The sequence below is a fragment of the Delphinus delphis genome, chromosome 16 (genome assembly GCF_949987515.2).
Source record: "Delphinus delphis chromosome 16, mDelDel1.2, whole genome shotgun sequence".
NCBI lineage: Eukaryota > Metazoa > Chordata > Mammalia > Artiodactyla > Delphinidae > Delphinus > Delphinus delphis.
In genome coordinates, this window is record NC_082698.1 from 686,587 (window position 1) to 712,333 (window position 25,747).

General features: G+C 57.5%; 1 protein-coding gene across 1 annotated transcript in view; it reads left to right on the top strand.

The window, feature by feature from the left end:
* Positions 1–25,747, top strand: part of CFAP46 (cilia and flagella associated protein 46) — an 89,093-nt gene that overhangs the window by 13,806 nt on the left and 49,540 nt on the right. Inside the window, exons 10-23 of the mRNA XM_060034133.1 lie at positions 1,360–1,458; positions 3,253–3,443; positions 8,107–8,335; positions 8,496–8,616; positions 9,876–9,999; positions 10,210–10,340; positions 10,878–11,005; positions 12,025–12,158; positions 13,424–13,636; positions 14,769–14,934; positions 15,645–15,794; positions 16,647–16,754; positions 17,258–17,424; positions 25,403–25,534. Coding sequence (XP_059890116.1) covers positions 1,360–1,458; positions 3,253–3,443; positions 8,107–8,335; positions 8,496–8,616; positions 9,876–9,999; positions 10,210–10,340; positions 10,878–11,005; positions 12,025–12,158; positions 13,424–13,636; positions 14,769–14,934; positions 15,645–15,794; positions 16,647–16,754; positions 17,258–17,424; positions 25,403–25,534 — 2,093 coding nt within the window. The remainder of the gene's footprint in view (positions 1–1,359; positions 1,459–3,252; positions 3,444–8,106; positions 8,336–8,495; positions 8,617–9,875; positions 10,000–10,209; positions 10,341–10,877; positions 11,006–12,024; positions 12,159–13,423; positions 13,637–14,768; positions 14,935–15,644; positions 15,795–16,646; positions 16,755–17,257; positions 17,425–25,402; positions 25,535–25,747) is intronic.

Genomic DNA, 25,747 nt, shown 5'->3' on the forward strand with positions numbered 1-25,747 from the left:
AACAAAACCAAAAAAACTATCAACCTAAAAAATCTACACTCAGGGAAAATATCTTTGAAAATCAGAGGCAAAATAAGTATTTATTAAAATATACAAAATCTGAAAGAGTCTGACTTACACTACAAGAAATTTTAAAGGACTTTTTCAAGCAGAAGGAAAATGATGCCAGGCGGAAATCTGGATCCACACAAACAGTGAGGAGGACCAGCAAGGGGAGCCGCATGAGTCACACAGAGACGGAAAAATCTGTAAATCTCTTGAAAAGATAATTGGCTATTTAAAGCAAAGATAACAACATGGATCAAAAGACTCAATATTGTTAAGATGTCAGTTTTCTCCAGATTGAACTGTACATTCAATGCGATTCAATCAAAGTCCCGGCAGGAGTGTTTCAAAAATTGGCAAGCTGAGTATAAAATTTATGTGGAAATGCAAAAGATCTAGAATAGCTAAAAGCAGCTTTGAAAAAGCAGAACGATGTCAGAAGACGAGCACGACCTGATAGAAAGTCTCCATGGTTGAGACAGGGTGGCCTTGACGTGGAGACTCACAGAGACTGAGGGACAGGACAGGGTCCAGAAGGAGACCCACAAGCGCGGGGCCTCCAGCTTGCATGAGGTGCAGAGGCTTCCGGTGGGTGACAGAGCATCTCAACCACAAATGGTACCGGACAAGGAAACAACCACGTGCGAGAACGCGAGCATCGGCCTGCACTTCATACCGGGGACAGAAATCAACTCAAAATGCATCATAAACCAAAAGGTGAGTTAAAATGATAAAACTTCTGGGGAAAACGTTAAGAGAAAACAATAAGAGGAAACTTTGTGAGCTATTATCTCACAAGCACACACCTAGTAGACGGCTAAGCTGGAGACTAGCCGCCCCAGATGGCCAGGAGCGGGACGGGAAACGGCAGCCCCTGGGAAAACAGCTGAGCAGTTTGTAGAAGTAAAGTGTGTGTCAGCCACCCACGCAGCAAATCCCAGGCCCCCGCCACCCCGCCGCCTCCAGCAGGACGCCCCGTCCAAACCCGGCAGGGATTCAAAGAAAGAAATCAGCCAAGTTTCATAACAGAGCGTTTGTCTGAAGTTGGTGTAGTTATTTAAAAGTTCTGTGTCCAGTGAAATTAACTATCAAAGGTGAAAAACAATTTTTTTCTAGCTTTCTCATTCAAATCTTTGCATCTTTTGGAAACATTTGAAGTTTTTCTTATATATATTTGTATCATCTAATTTTTATTTGTTGAATTTCTACCTAGTACACGAGTCATATTTTTAAATGGTCTTTGAAGTTAATGAATGTGCGTGATCGCTTTCGTTAAAACTCTCCATCTTACACAGCAACTCCTGTGCCCCGCAGGATCCCGGGGAGCTAATTGAAATCGAATGCCTGGAGTATGAATTGGAAGCTGAAAGACTTGCAAATAAAATGAAAATCTACACCCGAGAGGCTGTGGAGGTAAGTCCTCGACTGGGAGCCGCAGCAGATGCTGAACTGTTGTGCAGGTTCCCTGGACCCTGTGATTTGACTGGTGCCAGGTTTGGGGGGGAGACCTGACAGGCACGGGCCAGCCCCCTGTGCCCTGGTTTCCCACCCGTGACTGTGGCCTCTCTGGCAGGAGCTCCAGGGGCCTGGGTGTCCCCCAGCTGCCGAGGCCGGCTGCCGTCCTCCTCTGCGGCACGGAGCTGGACCCCCCACGGCTCCCAGGGCCACCTTGGCCTGGCGGACGTCTGGGTTCATGCAGCCCATTCTCTGGGCCAGGGGCTGGGGTGGGACCATCCTCTGGCCAAGCCCTCCTGCGGCCTGTGTGGAGCGGCCCACCCCAGCACACTGATAACACTTGCCATTGGTGATCGCTGAGTCCCCATGAGAGCACTTTGCCATCCTGACTCAGGTCCAGGAAGGCACACGTTGCCCCGGCTCTAGTGCGGGGCTGTCGGCCTCGCTGGGCTTGGGAAACAGAGGGGCTCCAGTGAAGTGGTGAGGTCCTCACGGGATGGGGGAGGGGGGACCTCGGGGAGGGTGGAGGGCAGGTCCAGAGGACCCACACGAGCGTTCCTCCCTCGCTGCCCCCTTTGGAAATCCCTGACTTGTCTAGAATATTCCACTGGTATTTACTGAGGAGGCAGCTGTCTCTCTGAGGAGTTGGCGCACGGCAGCCTGGTGAACACGGTGGCAAAGTGACAGACCATGTGAGCTCAGCGTCCTATGTAATGCAGTCAGAGCTGGTCCAGCAGCCACCGCCCGAAAAGGAATCCAGCAATCATTTATGTTCTTTAATAAGAATCCTGCAGTTGGAAAAAGGGAACCAAAATACCCTGAAACAGAGTGATGGCGGCTGGCATTTCTTTGGGGCCCAGGTGTCCGCCCCCTGGCTCAGCTCCTGGGACCCTCTCTGGAGCCCTGGAGCCGGGCTGTGCTGCCCCTCTGGAGCAGGAGAGGCAGCGTCGGTGCCGTGAGCTCTGCCAGGGGACGATCAGCTGGGCCGGGGCTCCGCGAGTTCGAGGCCACCTGGGGGATGTGCGTGTTCCCTTTGGACTTGCCCAGGTGGCTGCCCCTGCCGGCGTTGATCTTCTCGAGGGAGGTCGTGGGCTACCTGTTGACCGCGTGCTGGTGCTGGCTGGTGGTGGCACAGAGACTGCAGGGCTGTGTCCCTCTGCCTTTGTCGGCCTCGGACCTCGGGCCAGGGGCCCTTCAGGGGCACCGGTTCAATGAGGCCTTGATGGACACATCTTGGCAGGCAGGAGTCACAGGGTCTGGACCCCAAGCCTGAGCTGGTCCCTGTGGCTTGGGAGCAGCACGAGGGGAGGCCCCCAGGTGCCAGAAGCCCATGGACATGGCTGAGCTTAGGCGGCAAGGCAGCCCTAGCGGGCGCTGAGGGAGGCATGGAGCTGGTGAGGCCCCTTGCACAGGCTGAGGCCGGCCAGCGCCTGTCTGCTGGGCAGGGCGTGTGGGGCACGGCCTGGAGGAGCTGTTCACTGGACGTCACTGGGCGTGGGCCCCATAAATATACAGGGCCAGGAGATCAGCAGCTTCGCTCAGATGGGCTCACAGAGGAGAGACGCACCCAGAGGGCGCAGAGCCCGTTCTAAGGCAGGGTCTCGACCGCAGGCCATTTCCACGGACAGACTCAGACTGTGGGCCTGGGCGCCCCCTGCGGCCTCCTGGGCTCGGGGTCGGCCGGGGCTGCCCTGGCTGCCCTGGCTGCGCGTCTGCCCCCGCCTCACACATGGGCCACTGTCTTTTGTGCAGACCCAGCTGAATATAGTACAGAGACTGGACGTGGTGCTCCGGCGAGCTGTGCGCCTGGGCGACCCGCGGGCCATCCACGTGGTGTGCGCCACGCAGTGGAACACCTGCCTCCCGCTGCTGCAGCACGACCTGCGGCACCATCTACGGAAGTCGCTGGCCAGCATCGCGGAGGTCCTGGAGAAGATGGACAGGTGGCGGTCCTGGGCTCTCCCCGCGGGGGGAGACAAGCGGGCGGGAGACCCTTGGGGTAAGGACGAAGTCCAACACGTTTTCCCAAAAAAGTGGGCAGGAAGGGCAGCAGGACTCCACGGCTCCCCGCAGAAGGGCCAGCTTGAGAGGCCGGCAGGCCGTGGGGGAGGTGTGTCTGGAGTGCGGGGGGCAGGGCCTTGTAGGGGGGAGGCTGGGGGGCACCCGGGCGGCGCCCATCTGAGATCGAGAGGGGCTGAGGAGATAGGGCTTTGTCAGGAGGGTCCTGGGCTGCATGGCAGGGGGATGGCAGGGCACAGGGCCTGTGGGCACAGGCGCAGGAGGGAAGGTGGAGTGGGCGGTGAGGCAGTGAGGCCCCCCGGCTGGGGGTCGCAGCCCATGGGGATGCTGCAGTTGGTCCCTGGCAGACAAGGGGTCTGGGAGACGGGGACTTGGTGTGTGGGCAGAGAGGAGCTGTGGGGGGTCACCCAGGAGGGGCTGCAGCCGCCGGGAGGGGCGGTGGGGAGAGCTGCCCTGCCCCGTCTGCTCCTGTGATTAATTAGGGTTGGGTTTTGTCGCCTACTTGAGCCCTCGGAACAGGGGTCTCGGCAGGGGAGCCAGGGGCCTGGTTGTCAGCCTGAGGGTGGGCAAGGGGGGTCCCCAGGGTCTCCGGTATGGTTCATTTCCTGCCGGCACCTGGGGGTCTTGGCTGTGAAGAGCTGCATCTCTCTTCAAATCTGGGATTTTTACCCATTTTGAAAATAGTTTCTCCTTCTGGAATCCCATGGGGATGTATGACAGGCTCCTAGCCCAGCTACCAACCCCCCCCACCCCGCCCCCAGCGAACTTTCCACGCTCACGGCCCCACCCCCCATGTGTGACACGCTGAATTCTGACAGATTTCCTCCAGGCCATTAGTACTCTTTTATTTTACAAATTCTCTAATTTTCCTTCCTTTCTTTAGCCTATGTTTTTAAATTTTAATGACTATTTCTTCCAAAATATCCTTTTAGTTTATTTTCATATTTGCCTGATTTTTAAAAATAATGTCTTCTAGTTGCCCTCTTTTCCTCTGACAGCTCTTTTTCTGATTAACTTTATTGAGATATAATTGCACACAATAGAATACAAACATTGTTAATGTCCCTTCGTTGTGTTGTTTCTTAATCATGGGTGGGTGTTGAGTGCCGTCAAATGTTTCTTCTGGGGCTTCCCTGGTGGCGCAGTGGTTGAGAGTCCGCCTGCCGATGCAGGGGACACGGGTTCGTGCCCCGGTCCGGGAAGATCCCACATGCCACGGAGCGGCTGGGCCCGTGAGCCATGGCCGCTGAGCCTGCGCGTCCGGAGCCTGCGCTCCGCAATGGGAGAGGCCACAACAGTGAGAGGCCCGCGTACCGCAAAAAAAAAAAAAAAAAAAAAAAAAAAAAATGTTTCTTCTGCATCTATTAAAAGGTCTGTGACTTTTCTCTTTTGTTCTTTAATCTGGTGAATTATGCTGATTGAACTTTGAGTGGTGAACCAACCTTGCATTCTCTGCATGGTCCTGACATATGTCAGCGTGTTGTTAAGGATTTTTACGTGTAGGTTCATGAGGACGTTGGCCTGTGATTTTCTTCTTTTGTAATGTCTTTGTCAGGTTTTGACATCAAGGTCATGCTGAATTTATTAAATGAATTGGGAAGGTGGGAAGGATTCTTCCTCCTCTGCTTTCTGAAGGAGTTTGTGCAATCTTGGTGTTTTCTTCCTTAAATGTTTGATAGAATCCAGTGAAACCATCTGGGCCCGTCTGAAGCATTTCTTTTTCCATCCTTTCAATTCTCATCCTCTGTGGATCTTCCAATTTAAAGTGTAGAACACAGCTTTTAATAGCATGTAGTTTGGCCTCACTTCTTTCTGTCTAGTATGATAATCTCTGCCTTTTAACTGGAGTGTTTAGTCTCTTTGCGTTTAGTGTAGCTTTGAACTTGTCTACAATCTCATCATTTGTTTCCAGTTGTCCCTTCTGTTCTGCTGCTGCTCTTTCCCTGCCTTCTTTGAGGTTAATTGAATTTTTTACCATTGGATTTACTTCCTCTATCAGCTTTTTTGTCCACTGTACCCTTGGGGGGGGGGATTGCTGTAGGGATAACAGTGCACATCCTCCTTAGCTAAGTCTGTGTGAGGTGGTGCTTCCCACCCGGCAAAGGGAAAACCTCACGCATTTCCCGTCATCTACCCCACTTTGCGTGGTTGTTGGCATGTCTTTTACTTCTCAATGTGTTATGGGCCTCATCTTACAGGTCATTGTTTTGCTTTTAGCAGCCAGCGGTTTTTTAAAGAAAATTACAGAGAAAATCAATAGTCTCTTATATTTGCCCACTTCTTTGTCAATCCCACAGGCTCGCTCTTCTTTCTTACCCTCAGATCCAAGTTTCTTTCTGCTGTTATTTCAGCCTGAGGAACTTCCTTTATTTTTTTCTTGTAATGCATGACTGCTGGTGATGAATTCTTTTGGCTTTTGTTGATCTGAAAATGACTTCACCTCACCTTCATCTTTGAAGATTATTTTCACCAGTTGCTGGATTCTGGGTTTACAGATTTTTTTTTCTTTAAACCCTTTGAAGAGGTTGTTTCATTTTCTTCTGGCCTTCGTAGTTTCTGATAAAAACCCAGCATCTGGCCCCTCTTACGTTCTGACTGTGGGTTACCTTTTCCTGTTTCCTTGCATGTCCAGTAGTTTTTTATTGTGTACCGAATGTTGTGGTTGGTGCACTGTGGAGTCTGTGGATTCTGTGATCTTTTTAAAGAGAGTGTTGCTTTTTGTTGTCTTGGGTACTTCAGTTACGGGTTGAGAGCTGGCTTCTTGTTTTGTTGGCCATATCTCTGGAAGTTTACAGTGTCTTCCAGCCTGTCTCAGTGGGGCTCAACCTCTAGCCCAGTTGCACCCGCGATCTCCGTGGGCTCGGCTGACATCTGGGGTGTGAGTGAGGGATACCCAGCTCTCTCCTCTCTGGTGGGCAGGCCTGCAACAGCTGCTCTGGTACCCGGCTCCTCTTCTCCAGCCTGGAGCAGCCTTCCCAGCCCAGAGCAGAGACCCTCCCTGTGGACGGCAGGTGCCCTGGTTCTGGGCCCAGTGCTCTGCCCGCAATGCCACGGGACACTGTCTCCAGGCAGGGTGCGGGCTCCTTCCTGAGTTCCCGCCTCCAGGGACCCCAGGCTTGTGCTGCTCAGACCCAGTGCTGTGTTTGGTCCAGCTTCACAGTGGATACTCGTGGCAGAGACTTGATCACAGTTGGAAGCAGAAGGAACTCTGAAAATTACTCATTTCTAATCCTTTTCATCTGGTCCCATTCATCCTGTTTTGACAGGGACGGAGTCTCTCATTCGAGTCTGCTGTGCTTACTCACCATCATCTCTGTGGCTTCCTTGAGCCAATGGTTTACCAGGTTGTTCCTGACGCTGGCTGTTCCGCTGTGTAGCCCTCTCCGCCTGCCGGGTTGCTCCTGACCAGGGCTGTGCCTCTGTGTAGACCTCTCCGCCTGCCGGGTTGCTCCTGACCAGGGCTGTTCTGCTGTGTAGACCTCTCCGCCTGCCGGGTTGTCCCTGACCAGGACTGTTCCGCTGTGTAACCCTCTCTCTGTGGTGTCAGCTTGCCTCAGATGGCCCCTCGCGTGGTCCAGCCCTGGATGAGTCTCGCATTATGGATTCAGGGTCAGGCTGCCCAGAGCACACAGTTCGGTGCTGGTCCAGCTCCCATTCTGTGGGCCTCCTCTTCCGCTGCCTCAACACAGAAGAAAGTGGCCTATTACTGGCTGCTGTCCAGGCTTCCGGGCAGAGTCCGTGGAACCTGCTTCCCTGATGGGAGCGCAGACCTCACCCTTGGCATCAACCAGGTGCCCTCTCCTGCCCACCACTCCCGGCCCCCGAGCAGCGGAGCGCCAGCCTCCAGGCGCCTTGGGCACTGCGTGCTCTTCCCTGAGGTCACGGGCCTAGCGTGTGACGCTTGTGCCTTGCCGTGGCTGAGGGTCGGCTCATGGGTCTCCTAGAACTTTAATTCGACCAAATTTGTTGGCTTTTCTGATGCTCGCGTCCAGGGTGGAGGCTGTGGCATGGGGCTCTGCGTGCTGTGGATGAAGGGCTTTGAGGAGACTGTTACCAGCTTAGACACGGCCGTCTCCAGCCCCGCCCAGCCCAGGAGGCTCCAGCAGAGGCAGCAGCAGGAGCAAACGCCAGGCAGGGCCACGGGTCCACGAGAGGCGTTCTGAGCAGGGGAGTGTGTGCTTCGGCCGATGAGATGGAGAGAACTCAGAGCAGAGCCGAGACGGCCCATCCGCTGAGGCAAAGCCTGGGCTTCGGTTGTGCTAAATTCACCTGCTTGGCCTCGCCAGGAGCCTCCCGGGGTGCTGGACGAGACGCAGCGTCGGGCGCCCCGCGTTTGCTGAGCCCGCCACCTGGCTTTCGTGCCGCAGTCGTTCTCTGTAGCGTGGAGCCCGGCTGGGCCCAGCTGCCGCTCCTTGGCCCTGGTGCGCCTGTGGGCTCCGAGGTCTCCTGTGGTCTGCAGGGACCACCTCTTGGTCCTCCGTGGGTCCTTGGGGTAACGAAGGGCAGAAGGCGGGGCTGGAAAACCAGGCACCAGGGGTGTCCCGCGACAGCCCCGCCGGGCTCTTGCAATGCTGTCTGTCCCCGCAGCCTCATGGTCCTGTTCCGTTGCCAAGTGCACATGGAGATGGCGTACATTGAGGAGGGTGCGGACCGGCTGGAGCCTGCCATGGGGCACCTGAGGAAGGCCGTGCTCCTGGACACCCTGGGCCTCTACCAGGACACGCTCAGGATGGCCCTCAACCGCCTGCACCTCTGCGCCACGCCGTGCCAGGTCCCCGAGCGCACCGAGGACAAGGCCACCTTGGCCATTGAGCAGGTGCGCCCCGCCCCCCCGGACCTGGGCCCTGGGGCCTCTGCGCCTGGGGAGGGCAGGCATCCGGGGCGGGGCCCCGTCAGGCCAGGAGCGCTCAGCAGAGACGGGCAGCGGAGCTGCTCTGGACGACGTGGGTGCTCATCACGCCATCTACCCTTCGCAGGCAAAGAAAGCGATGCCGGAGGACAGTGTGCGCAAGAAGCGGGCGCTGCTGGTGACCGCGGGCCTGGCCCTGGCCCCTGACACCTTCCAGATCGTGCTCGACAGTGAGAACGAGGCCAAAGGTGTGCAGGCTCTCTCAGCAGCGCACACACGCCTGAACCCACCCGCCCTCGACCTCCGCCCACACGGGCCTCAGGTGCTGGTGTGCAGCCTCCTGTCCCCACTCTGCGCGACAGAGCACCTCCCGTGGCGAGGGGGGAGGCTCACACAGCCTGGAGGCCCGAAGCCTGAGACCAAGGGGCTGGAGGGAGGGGCCGCCTGGGCCTGTCTCCGGGACCCACACGGCTGGCTTGCCTCTGCACCCGTTTCTCTCTGTGTCCAATTTCCCCTTTTAAGGACACCCGTCATAATTGATTAGGGCCCACCCTAATGACCTCACTTTAACTTGATTTTTCCTGGTAAGACCCATCTCCAAACAAGGCCACATTCTGGAGTTCTGGGGGTCAGGGCTTCCTCGTATACTTTAGGGGGCACTGCCCCCATGCCACTGTCCCCCTCGAGGATGGGGGTCCTGGGCTTCTCTGCATTACCCCCAAGTATATCGAACCCTTGCAGATGGCAGATTAGCGCCCGGCTCTGGAGCACCCCAGCGCCCTTCCTCTCAGAGTCCCACCTGAGGTTGCCCAGGGCTCCCTTAATGTTGGCTCCCCCGGCAGCCTTCAGCCGGGCAGCCCCTGCCGTCTGCAGATAGGAGCCGCGGAGGGAGCCCACGGTGGCCAGTGTGGTGGATCTGGGATGTGGACTGGGGGATGGCTCTAGGATGTGACCCTTGGCCTCGGTGGGCCACGGACCTTGTGCTGTCTCTGTGGCCGCCGCACGTCACCAGGTCCTGTTGTCACCCCGTCCGGGGCGTGGCAGTGCCACCCCGTGCTTCCTTCTTGTCCTGCTGGGTGTGAGGGGCACGGGCCCAGTGGGCAGCCGCCCCGGACACGCTCGGGCTCTCTTGGTGCGTTTCACTCGGCGAGGGGCCGGGCAGGAGTACCTGGCCAGGCGGGGGCCTTCCGCGGGGTCCCTGCCAGTTGGCTCCTGGAGGTGGGGGGCCGTGGGGACAGAGGCCACCACTGTGCTGGGCGCGGGTGGAGGCTCTTGGGGCCGGCCTGGCGGGTGCAGAGGGGGTCGTTCTGTGCACCAGCTGCCCCTGGTGCCCGGCGCCCCTCCCCTACAAAGGCACAGCTAGCGGGACCTAATCTTCATGAAAAGGTCAAAAGACGCCCGGGAGGCGCCACCACACCCGTCCAGAGTCCTGCGCGCTGGGGTTGCGGGAACGTGCCCTGACCCGGGACCCGCCGCGTCACTGCCCCGTCCCGCTGTCCACCCTCAGTTTCCACCGGGGAAAAGCGGGGCCGCTTCACCTACCTGTACGCGAAGGCGCGGCACCACTCCCTCAGCGTGGATGAGGCCGCGGGGCACGTGCAGAGCCTGCAGGGCCGGAACGCCAAGGAGAGGTGAGTGGGCGGTGGCCGGGGGGCGTGCGGGGGCTCCTGGGTCGTCGCGGCGGGGGCACCGGACCGCTGCCCGCCCCCTCGCCTGGCCCCGGGCAGCACCCCCACGGGTCTGCCCGTCGCCTCGCGTCCAGGCTGGGACGTCCATTGGGCTCGTGGCAGGAGCCCTGCGCCGGTTCTCCCGAGCAGAGAGCTCATCGTGCACCTGTGCAGGGTACAGATCTGGGCCGAGCTGGCCAAGGTGGCCCGGAAGCAGGGCGTGTGGGATGTGTGCCGGACGGCCAGCCGCTTCTGCCTCGCGTATGACGTCGGCAAGGTGGAGCGGCAGGCGAGGCTCAGGCGAGGTAGGCCCCGGGGCCATGCCTGGGCGCCCGCACTGGCGGGATCTCCCCAGGCGACCTGGGGTTGCTGCGGGGCCCGCGGGGCTCAGCGAGGGGACCCAGGGCTGCAGGCGGGGGCCTGCGGGCAGAGCGTGGGCCTGGGCCGGCTACCCCGTCAGCGCTGGGTCCGCACGAGTCCGGCCTGCAGGTCTCTGGAAGAGGTTGGTTTTGCGGACGGTGAGGATGGGGGGGCCTGCAGGCAGTCCCAGGAGGCCCGGGGCCTGGGTGTTGGGGGCGGGGCCGGGGCCTCTTGAGGGGCAGAACAGCGCAAACAGAACCAAGAGCCCAGCTGTCAGGGAATCGGTGGGAGACTGGCCATGGCCAAGCTGGCTTTGGGGACACCTCGCCACCCCGTGGGGCCCCTGCGCTTGGGAGGTTTCTGCCAGCCCCTCCTGGGCACAGTGCCACCTCGCAGAGACCCCGCCGCCGCACCCGGGGCTGCGCCGCGTTCCCTGAAAGGCTGTTCGGGTTCTGAGCATCCTGCCGCTCTGCTGTTTCCAGGGAAGAAGAAGAAGGGCGGGGACGGCGCGGAGCAGGACTCCTCGGGCCAGTCAGACGCCACCCTGCATAGGCCGGTGTCCCCCAGCCTGCTGCGCGAGTTCGCGGAGGTGGGGTTCATCAACGCTGAGGTGCGTCCCTGCCCACGGCCCCTCGGCCCCCGTGTCACCTGCCTCTGCACGGACGTGGCCCTATACCCCAGCCCTGCTCCCGAAGGAGCCTGTCCTTTAGGGAAGTTTTCCCGGGTTCTTGGGAGATTTTCTGGGAGAAAGACATAAATCAGAATGTATCGTGAGGGGTGTAGATGTTAATTTTCCTTAGAAGTAATGTTTGAACTGTGAATCCACGGTGACGTAGGTACTGCAGGCTGATGGTTACTGGATTTGGGAGTGCCCTCTGCATGGGGATAGCTTCAAAAGCACTTTGAACCCATTGTAAGGGAGGAGCGTGTGTTCTCATCTCAGCCCCTCAGAGGCCGCTGAAGGCTGCTGGCGACCACCCCCCTCAGCCCTGACCTGGGGTCGCTCCCGCCCCCTGCAGTGAGCATGCAGAGACCCCAGCGTCAGCCAGGTGGCTGAGCTGGGTCTAAGCTGGCACTGGCATCCCTGCACCTGCACGTGGTGGTGATTTTGGTGATACTTTGTAACTTCGGGATTCTTGGGGCCACTCGAGGTTGTTTATTTTGGGGGTCGATGGGGTAACCTGGACAGAACTCCCCGGCTCGTTCAGTGAGGGTTTGCTGAGCGCCTCCGGAGGGCCAGGCCATGCTGAGAGCTGGGGGCAGGTGACCGCGGAGCCAGGGATGGAGCCGGCATCACCCCCGGGAGGCAGGCAAGGCCACCTGCCCCCCGTCCTTGGTCCTGTCAGCCTGCAGGGCTTCCGTGCACAGCCGTGGAGGGACGGGGACTGGGTTGCTGTGGACGCCTGTGGTGTGACAAGGGGACGTTTGTGTCCCTGGGGGCTCAGGCTGTGCTCTCGAAAGGAGCCGGTCTCTCTCTGAGATGCAGCGTGTATGGGTGAAGCAACGGCGTGGGGTGGGGGAAGTGTCGCTGCAGGCAGGGAGGACCCAGGGGCTGGGAAGGCCCTGGGGACATTGCGCTGGGTCTGTGCTCCCGGGACCTCTCCTCCACTCCACTCACTTCCTCTGCAGGCCACCGTCCACCTGCTGCGATCAGAGGGCGTGCAGCTAAATGACCATCCCATGCCCCCCGAGGACCTGAGTCAGCACCCGGTGGGCTACATACCCGAGTCCCCAGAGGACAACGCCGAGTGGATCACGTACCGGTAGGGGAGCCGCGGGGGCGCGTCCTATGCACCTGGCACAGCTCATGTGTGGCCCGGGGGCACAGGCTGGGCCGCGGGCCGCGCCCAGACATGTGAGAGAAGTGGCCGGCTGTCCAGCACGGCTCACTAGCTCACGTCGTTGTTCGCTGTGGTTAGTCTTCCTCGTCATTGGTGGAAACGAGATGTGAGGGAGTTGGTGTCTGCGGAGGGAAGCGGTAGTCGGGGCTGGCCATGGGAAACTGTCCCGGGAAGTATGTGCATGGAAAGAGGGTCCACAGGGAACCCCCAGAGACTTGCCCACGTGAGATGCCAAGTGCGGTTTAATCATGAAATCGAGGTGCTGTGGAAACAACCACAGTTTTTAGCCATTGTTTCATCTAAAATTAAATATTCGAGAGGTGAACGCGGTGGTGAGTGAGAGTCCGCGTTGCGGTGTCGCAGGAGCCGAGGCTGTTGGCTGCTTCCCGCTGAATGCGGACAGGGGCCACTCTCCTGTTTGTTGCACCCAGTGGACGGGCCCGCACACCCGCCTGCTGTGGAGGGGTTGGGGATGCCGCCGGACTCCCTCTGCCCACGAGAGGCACAGGGAGGAGGGCCCTGATTTTGCGCAGATGGGGTTTGTCCTGGTGTTTTAAGTCGCCTGTGAGAGCACAGCCCGCAGCCTTCCCCAGGGGCCGCCGCCGCTTCCGTCTGGGCCGGGCACCCCACGCCTGGGGGAGGGCCCAGGCCACACCTGACCACCGCTTTTGTACAGCCCACGAGCTAACGGTGATTTTGATGGCTTTTAAGTTTGTGAAGTTAAATAGCGAGAAACACACAACAGAGACTCCATGCAGCTGTCGAAGCCCAGGGTACTAACTGTCTGGCCCTTTAGAGAAAGGGCTTGCCAGGCGCTGGTCTGAGGCCAGCAGGTCCCACGCGCCCATGTGGACGGAGGAGGGCAGCCTGTGTGTGATGGGCCGGGGAGACTGGGCACAGGCAGGTGCAGAGCTGGACTGGCGGCCTGCAAGCCTCGGCCAGGGGTCCGTCCTCGGCCAGGGAGGGGCAGGGCGAGGGGCATCCAGCAGGGAGATGGGAGAGCCAGGCGGATGGGGTGGAGGTGGGAAGAGATGGGCAGGCTGGGTCCTTCAGCGGGAGTGGCGGGCAGCCCCCAGCAGGGCAACTTTCTGACCCCTGGGCTCTAGGGATGGCTTCACACTGGTGTCTTCCTGCCGCTTTGGGAAGGGTCTTAATCCCGGGGAGAGCCTGACGCACGCCTTCTGTAGGACCTGGATAGAGGGCCTGTCGCAGTACACCATGAACAGCTGGCTGCGCTCGGCCGACATTGGGCAGATGATACAGGAGGCGTGGCTCGTGCAGAACGCCGTGGTCTACGTCCTGAATCACAACCAGCACCTCATCACGGCCGGGCGCCAGAGGGAGCTCGTGGACGCCTTGTACCACCTCCTGGGCATCGTCAAGGCCATGGGCCACAGCGGGTGGGTGAGGCTGCCGGTCGCTGTGTGCATCCTGGCTTCCCAGGAGGGCCCCATCCTGCCCCTGCCAGAGACCCTGGGATCGGGCTGGGAGCTGTGGGGTGGGACGTGCGGGGCCACCCTCACCTAGTGCGTAGCAGTGACAGGGCCTCTGTGTACTGGCCGTGCACCCCGAGCAAGATACTCACCCTCTCTAAGCCTCAGGGCACCGTGTGGGGATCGATGAGGTGCTCAGACGCCCTCGGGCCCGTACACGGATTCCCAGCAGCACCACTGCCACGCAGCTTCCCGGCCTGTCACACTCTTGTTGCAAACAGTGCGATTCTGAGGGAGGTTGGCGAGGCCCAAGCCTCGTAGGAACAGGGGTGGAAACCGACCTTGGTCTGATTTGGGGCGGGTTGGAAATCAGTGTCCGGGAGTTTTCATATCCAGGTGGTGTGAACTCATGAGAGACCGATGTTTTCACTACCTGAAGTTGGAAGTGTGAAAGCGTCAAGTCAGGCCAGACCTTTACCTAATGAGGGTGACTGTGTGAAGCCCTCTTTGTGTTCTCTGCTGCTTGGGCATTTAGTCTAAACACTCAACTTTAAAGTTTTCCGCCAGATCCCGAAGCAGAAAGGCTTGAGTGAGTCAGGACGCAGCTACATGTGCACATGGGGACTTTTACACTGCGAATAGGACGGAGCAGCCATGGAGGACGGCCTGCCAGTGCCCTCACCTCTCCTCTGGGCGCGAGGCCCTGGCAGGGTCCCCAGGACCGTAGGGGTTGCGGGAGCTCCTCTCTTTCTAGGCGGGTGTCCGTGTCTCTGTCGTAGACACAGGTCGGACCGCGTTTGATGGTTTTAAATGTTTTGGTGCTGAGACGCTTCAGGAAGAAGCAGGGAGGTTCTGGTCCAAGCCCGCTCCATCCGTCGCCCAGTGGAGGGCCTGCTGGACGGCCCGGCAGTGGGCACGGTGGCCAGGTGGGCCTTTCTGTCCAGGCCCCGCAGGACTCCCTGAGGAGTCCAGCCCACACGGCACAGGTGTCTCCCAGGCGTGAAGGCCGCCTGGTGGAGGACGAGCCTCCACCGCAGCCAGTCCTGTCACCATGGCTTCCTCCCTGGGATGGCCTGGCCCGGACATGCTTCTCTTCCAGAGACTTGGCGCTGCTGGCGACGCTCTGCAGCACCCTGGCACGAGGCCTGATCATCGCCTGGATCCCAGCCCTGACGCCAGAGAAGTCTAGAAGACACACACGCTCAAACCCACTTCATACGCCGCTAGACCCTGAGGCCGCCTCTGAAGTCAGGACCGCAGTGGAGGTGCCGCGCCCGAGGGTGGGATCGGAGCCGGGGGAGTGGCAGACCCCGGTCAGTGCAGGCGTCAGTGGGAGAGCAGTTGAGGAAGGAAGCTGCAGGCATTCTCAGCTGCCCAGAAATGGGGCGTGGGGTGGGGGGACACGCTTTCTCTAAGAGCAAGGAAACAAGACGAGAACACCTGGGTGTCAGTGGTGGGGACGTCCCTGCAGGTCCCAGAGCTCAGAAAAAGGTGGACATAAGGCCAGAAAAATAGGACCAGTGCCATTTCAGAACAGGAAAGCCGCAACACCAAAGGAAAGATGCACAGGCCGGGGATACGGGCGGTGCCACGGGTGACCGAGGGGGGCTGTTTGTGCCCTGATTGCGTCTCCCGGGGACGTGGACTGTGTGGCGGTCTTCCCAGTCGAGGACGAGGGATGTTGATGGGTGCTGACAAGCACGGATGACCCCTCACCCATTCCTAGTAAACGTGAGCGAAGGTGAGTTCCGTAGTGAGCCTGAGGGAGGCGCAGAGCCTGCGGCTGCCCCAGGTGTGGCCGGGAGCGGTGCCTCCTTCCCGCTGAGGCTGTGCCTCAGCCCCAGGACTAGTGCGTGTTCGGGCCACCGTCCCTTCTGGACCCAGCGCCGGGTCTGCTTGTTTTTGCAGCTTTAGGTCTTGGCTCGGGTCCCCTGTTTGGATTCAGGTGTCATGAGCAAGGACACCTCCGTTTCAGGTCTGCGAGTTCGCCCTGAACCTGACCAACGGGACGGTGCCTGAGGAGGCGGTGCCCGTCAGCATCCGGCAGCAGCTCATCGCCACGTGGGTGAAGGCCAAGCAGCTGCTGTGGCAGCAGATCGGGCCGCGCCTGGGCACGGACGAGCAGGTGCCAGCCGGGGGGCGCCCCCGCTGAAGTCTTCCCCACCCGAGGGCGAGCAGCCTGGGGGACGGGGCGGCGGGGCTGCGGAAGGGGTGCTTCCCTTCAGGAGGGTCCGTCCTTGCCCAGGCCGACCCCCGAGAGATGGGGCGTGAGGCCTCCTCTGCCTGCCTGGCCGCTGGAACATCCCCTCGTTCCTCCAGCCGACTGGCCACGGTTCTAACTGTCCACCAAGAGCCGCTGGGCCTCTGGGGGCGCTGTCCACCCTCGGTGACACCTCGCTGTGGCTTTATCTGGAGGTGTGTCTAGGCTACAGGGGGACACCTCCCTGGCAGGGCCCCACGGGCCACCTGAGCTGTGAACGCAAGGCCGTCGGGGTGAGGATGCAGGGACCCAGAGGGGAGGGGGCAGGGCCAGCCCCACGGCTTCTCCTCCTGCAGACGTGGGCTGTGGATGGAGGCCAGTGGGAGGTTCCCTGGGGCCCCAGCTGGAGCCAGGACACGTGGCTCAGGTGGGAAGTGAGGCTGGCAAGGCAGGGACCATCAGGGAGGGGCATCTGAACCTGCCGGGAGTGAGCACCGGGTTGGAGCAGGACCAAGGGAGGGGCCTCTAGGCAGAGGGCCACCGCTGTGCCTGGCCACCTGCCCTCCACCTCTGGCCGGCTCAGCCAGCCTCCGGGCCACCTTGGGGTCTGCAGCGCCTACTCCTCTTTATTACGTGAAGAGGTAGCTTGGAGACAAACACTTACACAAACAGCTCCGATCGTTGCCGCAGAGCTGATGTTTCACAGGGTCACTTCCCGAGTAGTCCAGATTCTCCAGCCCCGGGGCTGACGGGCCCTCTGCACTTCCTTCCCACCAGAGCGCCAACGAGGGCATCAACTCGGTGACCGGAGTCCTCGTTGCTCTGGAGATGCACTCCTGCAACGGGCTGGGCCTCATGGACTTCACGGTGCCCCCCTTGGCTCAGGTAGCTGTCGCTCCCTCACCCCACAGGTGTCACGTCCCCCCAGAAGTCACCTTCCTCCCCCTTGGCCCATGCAGGTGTCACTAGGTGCCTGGTAGGCATTCCAGGGGCTGTGCCCCGACAAGGCTCCCCAACTCGAGGTGCTTATTCGAATTGTGCTGTCGAGACAAGGAGCCCCAGGTGGCCAGCGGCCCTGCCGTGTTCTCTGCACAGCGCTCCCAACAGAGCCGAGGGTCCCCTCAGGGCCCCTGAGTCTGGTCTCCTGGCTCGTCAGAGGGCAGGGCTGCCCATGTGGCAGGAACGCAGTGTGGACACTGGGACATTTGTCCTCAACCCACCAGCCCCACCCAGGCTTGGCCGCAGTTGGCAGCTGGAGCCTCAGCCTTGCAGGTGACTCGGCCTAGGCCGGGTGACCACTGGACCCATCCATGTGATGTCAGCCGTGAGCCGGCAGCAGAGACGCCCCCCACCCACTCACAGACGCCCCTCTCCCCCGCCACTGGCAGCTGGTGAAGATGGCCTTGGAGTGCAGCTGGTCGGACCCCTTCGTGGAGCTGCAGACCCTGACGCGGCTGACCCACTTCACCTACGTGGCCCGGGACCACGAGGCCACCATGGCCTGCTCGCAGAAGGCCATCCAGACGGGCATCAAGCACCTGCAGGCCTTCAGTTCGTGAGTCGCCCCAGCGCCCGACCTGTGTCCCTGTGGCGCGGTGCGTCCTCTGAGCCCGCCAGGCGGGGCAGCCTCACCCACTCGGCCCTGGAGCCACCCCGCCAGCCCCGCGCCGGCTGGGGCAACGCCTCAGCTGCGGCCCCTGGAGAGCCGTGTTCAGCAGGGTCCCGAGGCCCCACGAGCCCCGCCAGCTGCGGGCGTGACGGGGGCTCAGAGGCCGAAAGGGCCGCAAGGCTCGACCGGCGGCCGCTCCCACAGGCAGGCAGCTTTGTTGAGTTAGTTTTGAGCAGGCGACTTAGGAGGCCACGTAAATTCGGAAGTAACTGAAGGGTGATTTCAGTGAAATGAAAATAGCCCCCCTGCCACTGGCTCCTCTCCGCCCGAGCGCTGCTGGCGGTGGGCTCTCCAGGGTGCCCGGGATGGCCGCAGGCGCTCCAGGCCGCTTGCTCCTGTGCCCCGGGCCCCATTCAGCTCGTCGGTAATCAGGGCTTCTGATCCTTCCGTCTTCCTAAACAGGAGGTTGTTTTAAAGTTGTTTCTGTTGTGAGTATTTCTGCTGTAAAGACTGTTTCCCTTGAGGCTCTTCTCTTTGCCTTACTTCTGAGTCTATTTCCTGAAAGACAGGATCCTGGCCCCCAGGCCAGGAAGATACCCATCGTGGCCGCACAGCCAAGCTGACCGCTCGAGGCCGGATCCAGGGAGGCCTGGCCTCCTGCCTCTGGGTGATGGGAGTGGAGGCCTGAGCCTCTTCCGGTCAGGATCCCGGGGCCAGCTGCGGGAGCGCGGCCGACACGTCCCAGCAGCTGCTCTGGGGCCTGCGTGGGACACCCCCGTGGGTGTTTGGGGGCTGACAAGTGACCATGACCCGAGCTGTGGTCACCCGCCTCGCATGCAGCCAGGGCCACAGGCTGCTCCGAGCTCCCGTGGAGGCCCCACCCGCACCTCATCTGTCCCTGCAGCGGCTCCTGGGCAGGGGCTGCCGTGCCCGCACTGGGAGCAAGGAAACCAAGGCAGGCAGAGGCTGAGGCCCTGGCCGAGGCCACCCAGCAGGTGGAGGCGCAGCGGGGAGCCCCGGCAGCTGCTGGCGTGAAAACCAAGGCCGCTGAAGCAGAGGCTGGACGGAGCCCCCAGGCCAGCCCAGCATGTCTCACTGCGCCCACCCCCGCAAGGGGCTTTCCCTCGTGACTGCCTTTCCTCCAAAACGGAGGTGGCTTTTGCTCAACAATCCATCCTGAGAAGGACTTGGCTTCTGAAAGGCTTTCGAACGTCCTGCCCTGGCCTCACCGTGCAGCAGGTGGGGGCCGAGGGCTCCGTGACGGCCAGGGGGCCGCTGGCTCAGGTGCCCAGCCTACGGAGATGGAGAAGGCGCAGCGGTAGCGCACGGAACACCCGCCCCCCCGGCAGGACATCTGATAGCAGCCAGGGACTCGGGGTTATTCCCGGAAGCCTCTGGTCCTTAGCACAGGGGTCCCCACCAGACACTGGTCTCCACCAACAACTGTAAACCTGTGCTCGTCAGCAGACGAGCCCTTCCGAGCTCCCCACAGCATCTTATACACACTCTCCAGTGTGAACCGAGGTTCCTCAGACTTTTGAGAGGCCCTCAGCTCTGAAGAGAAGACCAACGAGAAGAAATAGGGAAAATTACTCTGGAAGAAACTGTCAACTTTTATAATATAATATGTCCAGTTATCTCACCAGGAGAGGCGGGTTCATTCAGGAATAGCAGAGGAATTGCAATTAGGGAAATGCAAACTTCGGTGGACCACAGGAAATGTGGAAAACAAGGAGGGGGATCTTGCTTTTCTAGGAAAAAGGGGGAGTCAGGGGGGGCTGTGATAGCCAGAGTCCACTGGGGGAGTTGGGGGTCCAAAGTACCGAGGCTTCCTGTTGGCTGTCTGTGCCGGACTCTGATCGGCCGGGCTGTTGGGGGTGGAGGGAAGGTTCCTTCCTCCTGCTGCACAGTGAGTAGAGGCCCCTTCCTGTCTGAGATGTAGGCGAGGCCCCTTCCTGTTTGGGGTAATTGCGGTGCGTGGCGGACGTGGGACCTCCCTGACAGGCCTGGCCTGACTCTAGCTGTAGCTGAGGTTTCTGTAATTCATTCCACAGAACAGATTACATGATGATCAGAAGAAGTATTAAAAAAAAAATAATAATAACGTCCAAGGTATTTGAGAAGATGCAGCATTTAGAAGTTAAAATGTGTTATGGAAAAGGAATGAGGAATAAAAGGAAAAGGACTACAGAGCTCTTCAAAATTAAAAAGGTAATTTCTGAAGTTGAAAATAAAGTCAGTGAAGGGCTAGAAGATAAAGTGTGAGGAAATCGTGCAGGAAATATATGAAGAAGGACAGAAGGAAATGTGACAGAAAAGCCAGAAGAAACAGTAGGAGGTCCTAAACCCAGCTATTGGAATTCCAGAAAGAGGGGAGAAAGCGTTCTTAAGAAAGGGGTGAAAAGCAGCAGCTTCCCTGAGCAGAGGACACCGTCTCATGACTGACCCTCCCACTAAATGACCGGCGAGAAGAATGAAGAGATACTCACATCCAGATACGTCATGGGGTCATCAGGTCACGGTAGATACGGAGGCTATCCTACAGCGTTTAGAAGAAAAGAAAAAGAAGAAGGAAATAGAAACGCATCAGTCTTCTCAGAAACCATCACTAGCAGCTAAAAGAAAGTGGAACGTTCTAAGTGGAAGTAGTTTTCAACATGTAATTCTAACTCACCCAAACTTTCAAGTATCCTGGTAAAGAAAGCTACTTTTAAACAGATGAGGACCTAGAAAATGTATTTGTCACACACCTGTTTTTAGAAAGTTAATTGAGGATACACTCCAGAAAAACAAGGGAGTAACCCAGAAAAGAGAAAGATGTTGGATGCTGGAAATGGAGATGCAGTCCAGAAAAGGTGCCCAGCTGCACTGCTTGCTGAGAGAGCCTCCTCGGCAAGGATGCAGGGGAGGGCCCTGGGGGTGTGGGCAGGGCCAGAGGAGGGCCCAGTGTGGTGGAGAGTTTACAGGTGTTGTGGTAAAGGAGGGAGGGAGAAGAGCCAGTTGGAAATGCCAGGAGGTAACAAAAGTAATAGCTTGCCTCTTCAGTGAGAAACACAGACATTATCTGGGTGTTTATTGATATTCCAGTGTTAGGATCAGCATTTTGACAAAGAAGGCTTATTTGTGGTTACCCAGTAAAATATCAATGTTACCAATTTTGACAGTACGAAAGTAAAGTAAAAGCACAGATAACATACTTTAGCAGCGGGAAGGGGGACGAGGACAGGTGGCGTGAGACCCTCATCTGAGAAGCTGAATATTCTGAGGTACAAAGATAATAAGGGAATTAAAAGTAATGCTGGGACCAGCTATATTCATAAGTTGGGAAAAGGGACTTCTGTAGGTAATGTTTAAAATTCATAAATTGGGAAATCAAGATAGAAGCCAGTTTTTTGGAGGAAAGCGTATACCTGCTAGAAGATAGAGCTGAAGACCTAGGAGTCATTCCCTCTTGGGAATAGGACTGGGGGCTGGGTAGGGGAGTAGTTCTCAACCATGTGGTAGGTACCACTTTGATAAAAATTAGAAGGTTAATTCTAAAAGAAAGAAAAAGACTACATTCATAAAGAAAGAGTCGGTGTGTGAGGGCTGCTGCCTCGTCTTCTTATAGCGGAGTTAAGGCTGATTTCACTACTCGTTGCCGGCACCGCAGAGCTTGTCAGGGGACGGGGTGGCAGGGTGCCTGCTGCGGTGATGGGTGTGTGCCCCAGCTTCGCCGTTCTTTCCTCAGTGACCCTTAAATTAACTTTTATTTTAAAACAGCAATTCTTATAATAAAATAGGCTAAAAATAGAAATGTTTACATATGGTAACAGGGAAAGGGGGGGTCGTGCAAGACTATGTAAAAGTTTGGTTTTCACCTCAAGACCTTGGAGAACTCATTTGTAGACTGTTGCTGTCCTCTAGTGGTGGTCGGTGTCACTACTCTCAGTGGGGTCACCCCTACCCGGGCTTGACTGTGGACCTGACCCGTTTTTCACCACACTGAGGGCCAGCTGTGTCTAGGCCTGGAGCTGGGTGCTGGGAGGCTGGACAGGCAGAGGTGGGCGGCCCTTGGCTCTCTAGGGGATGCCGACTGCACGGTGGTCTTGCTGGCCCCTCAGAGCCCTGGACCCGGTCCCCAGTCAGCAGGATCCGCGGTCAACTTCAGCACCTGGCGTGTACCGCAGGTGATGCACCTTTTTTCAAAACAATTATACATATTTCAAATTTTTATGCTCATTTTTTCTATTTTGCGAGTTATGTAAAGAAACTCAGTGTGGAATTGGTCACAGTAATTTTTATGATAGCATTTCACAGTAATAGTGAAAATAGTTTTCAGATCTTGGTGAAAAATAGTGCAGTTACTAATCAATTAGTATTCTCACCTCTGAGTGTGTAATTACCAGAATCAGGTTCATATTTATACTATTAATGTAAAGGAATATATATTAATAGGAATTTCATGTAGATCCCTAAAACAGACCAACAGAGATTACCTTTCTACTTTGTTTAGCACTTTTATTTGACATAATCATCATCACTGTTGGGTTTTTATGTGAACTTAAAAGTCACTTTTTCTACCAGTTCTGGCCATGACACACAGTGGATCTCATACTCTTGTGCTGTTTAAAAAACTGTAAAACTTGACAAAATACAGGAAACAACTGCTTCCAGACATTGGCCAACAGATGGCCCAAGGCCACGCTTCTTGCAAGAAGAGGCCATCAGAAGTGAGCCCCACGTGCACCCTCGCGCTCTGCCTGGGGGCGCGGGGCGCTGCCCAAACGGCAGCCCCGGGAGCTGGAGCCCAGACGGAAGAAATGCTCTCGGGAGGCAGAGACCACACCCTGGGGCTGCTGGGGCCTCTGGACTCCACAGAATGCAAGACGAGCGAGGAGGTTCCTGGACAGAGAAGGCCAGATCCCGCAGGCCTGGCAGGAAGCAGGCGACAGAGATGCCAGAGGCCCCGTGCTGACCCAGGAGAGTCAGGGAGCCCTTGCTGAACCGCCGGGGCATTCAGGAAGACCACGCCTTAGGGGCTGGGCTCTAAGGGCCACGCGAGTCTTGCCCTAAGACGCCTAGTCCAGATCTCAGTAGGATAAGGGTGAGCCACAGGTGAATCCACTGCCTGCCAGAATGAAACCCCACCTTCCTTGAAAGGAAGGCAACATAATCCACACTCTCAGCAAGACAGCCCTCCATCCTGCCCCCCGCCCCCCGCCCAGCGTAACAGCGAACATCACCAGGCATGTGGAAAAACAAGAAACTGTGGCCCATCCCAGGAGAAAAAGCAGTCAGCCGACTCAGACATGACACAGATGTTGGAATTAGCAGACGATGGATTTAAAACAGTTACTGTAAATACAAGAAAGGAAAGAAAGGATTTTAATGGGCAAATTGCAGGTGGTGAATTCCAACAAAGAAATGGAAACTCTAATTAAAGAACTAAGTGGAAATTCTAGAAATGACAAGTACAATCTCTGACATGGAAATATCAGTGGGAGAGCTTGACATTTGAACACTGGAGAAGTGATCAGTAACTCTGAACACAGGTCAGCACACTATGGAAACTGAAGCACAGGGAGAAAGTCCTGAAAAACGGAGGAGCAGTGCCTTGGGGACCAGTGGGCTAGAGCCCATGGGCCAGCACAAGTGCAGGCGTGGTCTCAGAAGGACAGAGGATAGAGGGCGAGGTGGGAATACGTATATTCAAAAATGGAATAGTTGAAATTGTTTCAAATTGAATTAACAGTATCAACCCAGAGATCCAGGATTTTCAATGAACTCCAAGCAGGATATACACGAGGGAAGCCACACCTATTTTTATTGTAGGCAAATCGCTGGAGACCAAGGTGACAAGAAAACCCTGGAAGGACGGTGGAAGGGGAAAAGGATGCATTGCACACAGGGAAACAGGGAGGAGAGGCGAGTTCTCAACAGGAACAATGTAAACCATCTTAAGTGGTAAAAAAGAAAAAACCCTGTCGATCGAGAATTCTGTATACACCAAAAATAGCCTTTGAAAAATGAAGGCAAAATCAAGCCATTTTAGATTAATTAAAACTAAACCATTTTAGATTAATTAAAACTAAAACTAATTTTAAGTAATTAAAACTAAGAGAATCCATTCGCAGAAGACCCACAGAACAAGAAATGCTAAAGGAAGTTCTTCAGCCTGAAGGGAGATGGTACCAGATGGAAACTCAGTTCAGGAAGTAGTGAAGAACGCCCCAGGTGGTGACTGTGTGGCTGAACATAAAAGGTTTTCCCCCCTTCAGTTTTTGAATTCTTTAAAAGACATACGCCTGTTTCAAACAAAAATGCATCGCATTGTGGGATTATTAACAAATGTGGAAATACAATGTGTGACAGTGGCAACACAGAGGGCGGGAATGGGAGAGATGGGGGTATCGAGAGCTCTTACACCGTCTGTGAAGTGGTATAATATTAATTCACCATAGACTGTGATTAGTTAGGGATGTATGTTGCAGTCTCTAGAGCAAGTACTGCAGAAACAATAAAAGAATTATACCTAGACATCCAATGGAGAAGATAAAATTGAACACTAAAAATATTCAATTAATCCAAGAGGGGAGGAAAGAAAGGACGAACGTATGGGACAGAAGGAAAGCGAATAGCAAAATCGAAGGTTTAACCCAAAACCACACCAACAGACCCGTTAAATGTAAACGGACCAACACTCCAGTTAAAGTGCAGAGTTTATCCCACTGGACCCAAAAAGCAAGACCCAACTCGAAGCCATTTTCAAGAGACACTCTTCAAATACAAAGACACAGGTGAAAAGTAAAAGGAGGGGGACAGATGGCCTCTGCGGCAGCAGCTGCAAGAACGCCGTGGGGCTGGAGTAAGGCTCCCAGGATGTGCGATCAGAGGTAGAGAGGCGTTTCACAAAGATAAAAGGGTTCCATCAGCAAGAACACATAAACGTCTTAAACGTGTATACACTTAACAGCAGAGCTTCAAAATTCAAGAAGCAGAAAGTTCGATACAGCCACAATTACAGCTGCAGATCTCGACATTCCTCTCTCAGTGGCTGATAGAACAGAGTAAGCCGTAAGCATATAGGTGGTCGCCATCAGCAGATCACCCAGTTGTCACTGACAGACTCTCCCCAAGGACCACGTCCTAAAGATCCAGGTCTCCAGGACAGCAACGCCAGGGCCCAGCGGGGCCAGGCTCTCCTCCACCTCCTGCTGGGTTGGCACGCCCATCCTGGGGGACGGGGCCAGCCTCCGATTCACCCCTAGAGCATGAGCTTGGCCGTGCCCTGCAGATCCTTGTAGGCGGAGGGACAGCCTCTTTCTCCCCTAGACTCCTGACGGGCAGGGTGGCGGAGCAGCTGGCTCCTGCAGGTGGGTACCTGCCTTTGGGGCCTCCCAGGCCATGGCGGGGAGGTCTACCCAGAAACCAGTGCTTTTCTCCTAGAGTAAGCCTGGTGCCCCCTGAGCCGAGTTGCAGGGACGTGCGTGTGGTTGTTACGTGCACAAGCCACGGCTTGGCTGAGAGAAGAGAGCTCGCGGCACCCTTGACGTTGCTGAGTCTAAATTGTACGTTCTGAGCTCTCAGCGCAGAGCCTAGGCCCCCTGAACAAGACATGCTCTGGGGCACGGGGAACGGGGCCCCATCGCTCCGGCAGGGCCCGGCCTCGCTTGGGGTGGGCGCCTTGTTCTGCTGCTGCTGCCGCACAGGACACCCTACGTATTAGTCATTCAAACATCAGCTTATGATTCTGTCTCGTGGTTCTGCGGGTTGACTGGACTCAGCCAGTTAGTTCTGGCTTGGGGACCTTCATGACCTTACTCTGGACTCCCCAGGGCTCTCTCCAGGGGCCGGGGTGGGGTGTCCCCAGGGCTCTCCCCTCTCGGCGGCACCTCCCTCCCCTAGGAGCCTCCTGGGAGCCGTGGCGCTTGTCTGTCTGCAGGGTGGAGGCTGAGTTGGTGGCGGAGATGCTGAGCACCGCAGCCTGCATCCAGGGCAGGAGCATCATGGATAACCTCAAGGGCTGGAAGCAGCTGCGCCTGACGGCCGCCAATGCCTTCGTAGAGAGTGCGAGGTGGGCTGCGGCCCCCGGTGGCCAGGGTCGTCGTGTGCGTGGCGCGTCTGGGGTGCGTGTTTTGGGTGGGGACGATGGTGCCTGCGGGGCGTGGTGCTCGCTGGGGACTGTCCCCGAGGCCGGCCCCTCCCCCAGTGGCCCTGTGACCAGGGTCATCGCCTGCCCCGTGCGGTGACACCCACCTCACCCCTGGGTGCTCCCGGCAGCCCTGAG